The sequence below is a fragment of the Camelina sativa genome, chromosome 14 (genome assembly GCF_000633955.1).
Source record: "Camelina sativa cultivar DH55 chromosome 14, Cs, whole genome shotgun sequence".
Lineage (NCBI taxonomy): Eukaryota > Viridiplantae > Streptophyta > Magnoliopsida > Brassicales > Brassicaceae > Camelina > Camelina sativa.
The window spans coordinates 28,874,540-28,882,557 of NC_025698.1; the positions used below are offsets into that span (position 1 = coordinate 28,874,540).

General features: G+C 36.5%; 1 protein-coding gene across 1 annotated transcript; it reads left to right on the forward strand.

Moving 5' to 3' along the window:
- LOC104742770 (late embryogenesis abundant protein 76-like) lies at nt 261-1,310 on the forward strand. The gene is made up of 2 exons (XM_010463813.2): nt 261-430; nt 676-1,310. The coding sequence occupies exons 1-2, from the start codon at nt 374-376 to the stop codon at nt 1,126-1,128; spliced, it is 510 nt and encodes a 169-aa protein (XP_010462115.1). The 5' UTR covers nt 261-373; the 3' UTR covers nt 1,129-1,310.

Consider the following 8,018-nt stretch of genomic DNA (forward strand, 5'->3'; position numbering starts at 1 on the left):
GTACATGAATATCCGGTATCCGGTAACGTGCGTCACCACGTGTCTAGTCTAGCATCTTCCGTAACTCAGGTTAGCATGACGTGGCATATCAGCACTGGCCGTCATCAGAACGAGAAACCTAACTCTTAACACTCGCACATAACTCCAAGTTTCGAAACTTCGTCACTTCAACCTAACCAGGACACGTAGCTACACACATGTCGAGAATCTGCAACAATTTCTTGTTCTCACGCCGACCAAGTTTTGCTATAAATACTTCTAACGAACGAGTCGGAGACAATTCACATTTTCCAAACACAAAAGCCACAGGATCTAAAGAAAAGCGCTTAAATATCAAGAAAAGTTTTGGTTTCGAATTTTCGAAAGAGTTAAGATGACGTCGCATCAAGAACAAAGTTACAAAGCTGGTGAAACTAGAGGCAAGGCTCAGGTACTAATGATTTATATGTTCTTTCTTTGTAACAGTACTATTATTTTTATTTTTTTTGGCAAAAAATCAAAAAAAAAATTATTTTTAGGTTGAAAAGAAAAACAAAATGATTGTGGAGTTATAATTTTATGATGTATCGTGTTAGTTGGTTGGTTGTTAAAAAAAAAAAGTACCTTGATATTTGATTAAAAAGGAAATTAAAGTCATCTGATTGATATTTTTAATGATCAAATCTTGAACTGCAGGAGAAAACAGGGCAAGCTATGGGGGTGATGGTAGAGAAAACACAGGCAGCTAAGGACAAAAGTCAGGAGACAGCCCAAACAGCCCAACAAAAGGCTCATGAAACGGCTCAGTCTGCTAAAGACAAGACGTCTCAAGCTGCACAAACAACTCAACAGAGAGCTCAAGAGTCCAAGGACAAAACGGGAAGCCACATGTCCGAAACCGGAGAAGCAATCAAGAACAAGGCACATGATGCAGCGGAATATACCAAAGAGACTGCAGAAGTTGGTAAGGAGAAGACAAGTGGGATCTTGGGCCAGACTGGTGAGCAGGTGAAGCAGATGGCTATGGGAGCCACTGATGCAGTTAAGCACACTTTAGGGCTTGGCACTGATGAAGGAAACAAGGAGCATGTTTCTTCAGCTCCAAGTACTACTACTACAACCGCTACTCATGAGACACAGAGGAAGTAAAGAAGATGATCAAGATTTGTTTTGCGTTGGAGTTTTCATGTTTGTTTTCTTTGATTACTGTTTGTTGTGTTTGATCAAGATCCTTGTTGTTGTTTATTGGGTTTGAGTTGTACTTTTACATAATGGTATATACTGGAGACTTGCTGTTTTAGGCCGGTGAATAAATTAATTATTTTCGTTTTTTTTAGTACGTAAATAACATTATCAAAAGTTTCAATATATAATTTATATATATAGTGTATCAAATATAGTCACATTATAAAACGGAAATAAATTTATTAAAAATATAGCAAATATAATATTAATGTTTGTATGATAAATTATAATATAAAAAAAACAGTGACGGATCCTGGAAAAAAAATAATATAGAACATACAAATATATATATATATATATATTTGTCAAAGTACGTCTTATAACTTAACAAACAACAACACCCAGCAATGGTGAGAACCCTGGAGAGTCAACGTTTTTACACCACCCATGAAAAAACAGAGCAATTTTAGATTACAAAGCAGTTATATAATTACAAAGCAGTTATATAATAACTATTGGATAATGGGGGATAAGGTCGACTCCATATCATGCACAATAAGACCAAAATTTCAATAAAAATTATTGGGTCAGGTTTTAAAGCATTTGTCATAAGTTTGGGATAAGGTCGACTCCATATCATGCACAATAAGACCAAAATTTCAATAAAAATTATTGGGTCAGGTTTTAAAGCATTTGTCATAAGTTTGGGATAAGGTCGACTCCATATCATGCACAATAAGACCAAAATTTCAATAAAGATCATTGGGTCAGGTTTTAAAGCATTTATCATAAGTTTGAGATGTGAAAGTAATCAATTTATCACCCCATCATCATCAAAAAGATTGCAGTTAAAGATCTTCATGATTTTCTTCTATAACATTTTTTTATCATTTGTTCAGCAGACCAAAGCACCAAAAGGTGTATCAAAAGCATCCACTTTCTTGATATGAAAAGTGAAAATTATTACCTAGTTCAAACTAAAAACCTAACACAAAAAGTGAAATCTCAGAGACAAAGAAACTGATCATTCTCTAAGATTAGATGATTCAGTCGTCTTTCAAGGATATTCATGTTCAGTCGGATAAAACCTTAGTCCAGGATCCTTTCAGCGTTGGCGAGTGTTTTTATCTGGCTCTTAACTGTACTTGCTTTCCTTTTCTTCATTTAGAACACTCTCCACTTTCCATTTTAGCTTTAGCTTTCCCTCGGTTAGCTTCTTTCGCCTTTGAGGAGACTCCTAAAAAGTCTGAACTTGATTAAGTCTAGTTCGAAGAGGATAGGCAGCTAAAAATTCCTCCAGATTAGGCCCAGGAGCAGAAGGTCTTGGTGGTTGTGAGAGAGGAGAGTAAGAGGAGATCTCAGAACTTGGAGATGTATAATTCCGTCCAGAAAGCTATAAATGTTTGACCCCTCTCCTTCTTCAAAAACAGGAGCTATTGGGACGCTAAGGATGTCCTCTTGATAACCCGGTGGAACAAGATACAGGCAGTGCGAGGAGTCATGGTTGATGCGAGAACAGTTAGAACAAATCCTCTTGAGCTTTTCGTACTCAAACCCTAACATGGCCCCTTCTCCGGATTCGAATCTAACTCTTCTAAAAAAACGCAGACGGTCTGTGATGCCAATTCCTATCTTTAATCTAATAAAAGAAATCTGCGAAGTAGTCTTCTCATTGAAATGCAGTTCAACAACCTCACCAAGAGTTTTCGCAATAAACTTAACCGATTCTTCTGAGACATAAGGCTAAGGAATACCTCTGATTTGGACCCAAAGATCAATACTAGTGAGAAAGTCAAGCTCAGGAAAGTCTTCCCACCTTTTCAAAGCAACAAACCAGTCGTCAACCACCCAATGTCCCCTTCGAAGAACTGCAGACAGATCCACTTCTGAACGAAACAAAAACTGAACATAGCTGTCATCTAACACACGACCATGAACCCGAGAAGCTATACCCCAGAGGTGAGGTAAGGAGAAGATTACACGTCTAGGGTTTTGTTCTCTAGGGTTAAGAAGTCTCCCAATCAAGCTAACTCGTTTCCTGGCTAAAACCCCAACATAAGTGACATGAGGAATAAACAGTTTAGGGTCATGTCTACCCAGAACCATATATTGCAGGTCATTCCACAACTCGTCAGACATAAGAAAAGGAGGGAAAAGAAAGGTAAAGAAAGGTAATAGAGGTATATGAAGACATAAGAATGTAATATATAGGTGGAAGGAATTCGTAAAATATTTAACTTTTAACTTAAGAAGTAAGAGATAAGGCTCAAAAAGTCGAAGCAGACAAAAAAAGGAGGGTAAACCAAGGTAAGAGATGATTATCAAAATAATTACCGCTTAGCAATGAAGATCTTTTGTTTTTGTTTTTTGTGAAAGGTTAAAACACGCACTGTAGATAAAATTCTTAATATATATATATATATATATATAGATAGATAAAATAAGAAAGGGGGATACTCGTTAATGTACAGTGATGGGCAACAAGTTGGAGTCATGTATCATTCCCCGTTCATGGTAAAAAAAACTGGTTAGCCAAATAGGAGCTCCACGAGCCACATAAGATTAAGAAGATAACCTTAGGTCCAAAGTAACAATTTGAGCAATTAGTAAGGCTCCATTGTTGCAGTCTATTGGTTCAAAAAGCAGAAACCAGTTTGGTTTATCTTTACCAAGCATAATGAGCGGAGAGATATAACTTACTAATTCTGGCCATTGACTAGGATTGTGCATAGCTTTGATAATCTCCATAGTAGATGCACCAAAATTCACATTCTCCAAATGCAATCTTGACATGCTTTCCAACGCCCATTCCCAGCTCTTAATTTTGGCTTCAAAAACTGAAACAACAGATGAAAAGGATCTTCTGCTATGAAGTATAACATTACCATCATGATCTCTTAGCACCCACGAAGCACCAGATAAACATAACCTTTTAGACCAAGAGAACCCAATATTACACTTTACTTCTCCCTGAGCAGGCGGATGCCATCTCTCTTTCAGCAGTATGGTGGTATTCATATGAGAAATATCCTGACTATGCACTAAAGACCATTCTTTAATGACATCCAAAGCTTTTTGCATTACAACATCCGGTGACATAGCAAAAATTTCAAAGAGAAGGCCGTTCCAATTTTTCCATAAATGCCATAGAATCCAAGCAAAAGCTGACTTAAGATCATTAAGAGAATTTCCCATTTTCTTCAAGCTAAAAAGATGATACATATTTTCAAAAATCGAGTTCCCGAAGCCCATATACGGTGATGGAATGTTCGATAAAGCTCAAACTTGTCTTGCAAAGGGACACATGAAGAGGATGTGATTAACTGATTCAACCTCTGCATCACAGAACATACACCCATAAAAATTTCTTAATGCTCTTGTTTTCAATCTTTCAGTCATAGCTAGGGCTCCATTAAGAGCTTTCGAAAGAAAAATTTTAATTTTTGGAGCAGTTTCCACCTTCCAGCAGGCTTTAAGGATCGGATTCATAGAGGGTAGAGTTTCTGCAACAACCAGAGCAGCTTTCTTCTTCTTTCTAAACATCATATCATACCCAGATTTTACTAAATAAACACCATTTCTGGTTTCACCCCAGCAAAACGAGTCATCAAATTCTATTCTAGAATTAGAGCTTGAATTCCATTAATCTCCGAGTGATGAAACAATGATCTTAAGAGATGATCATTCCAAACCCCAGTGTTATGGTTGAAAAGATCTGCAACTCTAAGCTTAATATTCATCAAAGAGTGAAAGCCAAAAGGTCTAGTGGGTCTGCTATTAAACAACCAATTGTCAACCCAGACAAGAGTGTTTTTACCATTTCCAATGACATGTTTCAGCCCTATAGTAAGTAGGTCTTGACCAAACAGAATACTTCTCCAACCATAAGAAGGATTTCTTCTTGTTGTTGCATTTAGAAATTCACTAGTCGCATAATACTTGCTTTTGACAAATCTTGAGAAGAAGCAGTCTTTACCATAAAGGAGCCTCCAAGCTTGTTTAGCAAGCATAGCTTGATTGAAAATTTCCAAATCCTTAAGACCAAAACCACCAACTGACTTGGGCAGAGTCATCTTCTCATAACTGAGCCAATGAATTTTCTTCTTATCTTGAGTATTACTCCACCAATAGTCCATCATTACAGAAATCAGTTTCTTAATAATTCCCTTAGGAAGTTTATAACAAGACATTGCATAGACTGGAAGAGCCATAACAATAGATTTTAAGAGAACTTCTTTACCTCCTTGTGAGAGATTTTTGGCACACCAACCTGTTAGCTTAGATTGAAGTCGATCCTTTATTAACCCCAACAGTTGTTGTTTCGCTCCACTCAAACATTCAGAAAGGCCTAAATACTTCCCTGTACCACCCTCTAAACTAATCCCCAAATTCTCTTTTATCCAGCTCCCATCAAGTTTTTTTGATTTAGTCCCAAAAGTAATAGCTAATGATTCAACCCCATGGATGTGACATTTTATCTTTATTTTCCCTCCTTTACAATTTGAAATATTCTAGAGACTTCCCTTTTGAATGTTGAGTTTGCTACGTGTGCGGACCATTGCGAGTCGCGTGTCCCTTGTTCCCTTCTAAACCTAGAAATATTTAAAGGCTTAACTCTCCTTTGTAATACCAGACTTGAATGAAATTAAACCCAAAAATTGGATCTTCGTTTCTGATATATCATGGTTTTTACGGTTTTAACCATGATATAAGTGTGCTTTTTGAGTTTTTTGATTTTTTTTTCTAGGTTGTTTTTGTGTCATTACAGGATGGAGCAATTTGGATCATTTTGGAGCATTAATCCGGAGGAAATGAACTTGGAATCGATTTAGAGAGATGGTGTCGATCGACACTGCCTTAGAGCATCTCCAATGCATCTCTATTTTTCTCCTCTATAAATAGAAAAAAATATAACAATCTATTTTAGAGGCAAATTTGCTCCAATCCACCTCTATTCTCATCTCTAAAATAGAGATTGCTATATTTTCCTCTATTTATAGAGGAAAAAAATAGAGTTCCTCTAGATATAGAGGAAAAAATAGCAATCTCTATTTTAGAGATGAGAATAGAGGTGGGTTGGAGCAAAAATGCCTATATTATAGAGATTCTCTATTATAGAGAAAAAAATAGGGAAAACCATTGGAGATTGTCTTAGCATCGATCGACACCCCGTTTAGCCGAGAGAGAAGCCAAGTTTTGGAAGTTTTACAATTTTGCCCAAAGTTTACCACAATTGCAACATAAGCCCCTGGATGTGTTTTAAGTTTTATATATCTTATTTTTGTGTTTTAGAAACCTTTTAAGTTATTTTCTAGCAGTTTTTGAGAGAGAGATTTTGAGAGCTTTTGAGAGAGACGGATCTGAATTCTTTGTGGAGAGAAGATTTCTAAACTCCCTCTTTTACTTTTCAAAATCTATTGCATGTTATTCAGAATTATTATTTGTTCTTCATTAAACACGTCTGAGTAATTTGCTTGTTAGGTTTAGGGTTTTTCACAGGGTTTTTATGACTTATTAGATCTGTGATTTTTAGGGTTCTTTATCTTTTATGATTTTCATCCTTGGTTGTTCTTCATAATAATTCTTGATTGATCACCTAGAATTATTATCTTAGGGAAATAAATTGATATGAGAATATTATTGTGTTCCTGAATAAAACCATTGATGAGCAAAATTACTTTTTACAAAGAGATTTGATTTAGTAATTTTGTGAATTTATCTAACCCTGAATTTAAAGCTGATTTTTAACCTTGAATTTTACAAAGAGATTTGGATTTTCTGGTTTTAAATTTAGATAATATTTGCAGTGAAAACTCATTTATTTTACAAATTGTGTTTAGAGTTCTAGATCTGATTTTAATTGTTTGAACCTTAATTAATTTACTGATTTAATATTTCATAGTTTTCTGAGAAATTCCCTAGGCTTAACCTTTTGATTTTCTGATTTCACAACACTTTTATTTGAATATTTGCATTGCTTTTTCAATAATTAAATTAACTTGTTTAGCGTAATAACAAAACTCTATAATCCATTGTGTTTGATCTTGAGTCTCTGTGGATTCAACCCCTAAGTACTACATTGATATCTTGTTTGAGAGAGTAGCTCCAGGGATTAATTTGAGCATATCAAATTTTGGCGCCGTTGCCGGGGACTCTTTGATCTACCATTAGATTTGAGTTTTTAATTTCGTCTAAATTTTTATTTTTAATTTCTACTTACACGTTTTTGTTTGTCTTCTCTTTGGTGTTTCAGGTGTATGCCTCCTAGACCTCACACAAGGAGCAAAAAGACTAATCCTACTGTAAAGCTTTCAGACCAAGAGTTGGGAAAACTTGAGCGTGAGAACAGAAAAGCAGCCAAATCCTTGAAGATGGTTAACACAGTCATTTTTGATTCGTGATGAGGATGGTGATTTGAGGGATCAAGAGGGTCACTTGCGCAATGAGCAGGGCCAAAAGCTTGATGCAGAAGGCAATGTGATTGCTGAAGCTGTTGTTGTCAATGAACAAGCTATTGTTGACGGGCAAAACGATGGTGTCGACCGATATCATCAGGGTGTCGATCGACACCCACCTGTAGCAGACGTACGTGGAGCTGCCAACCACGTCCAGAATCCCGTTCGAAGACAGGATCAAAACCGGGATCTGATCAGGACTATTGCAGACTTCAACAGAGCTGATTTGATGTATGAAAACCGCTCTGCAATTGTTCCACCTCCTTTCCCGCGCAATGACTTTGAGCTGAAGCCTGCTTACTTCCAGCTAGTTGGACAGAGACCCTTCTCTAACCTGCCAAATGAGAAAGCTCTGGATCATATTGAACACTTTGAAGATCTGGTGACCAGCATCAAAGC

Coding starts and splice junctions, on each gene's coding strand:
- LOC104742770 (XM_010463813.2), top strand. CDS start 374: ATGACGTCGCATCAAGAACAAAGTTACAAAGCTGGTGAAACTAGAGGC. Junction 431..675: donor AAACTAGAGGCAAGGCTCAG/GTACTAATGATT, acceptor CTTGAACTGCAG/GAGAAAACAGGGCAAGCTAT.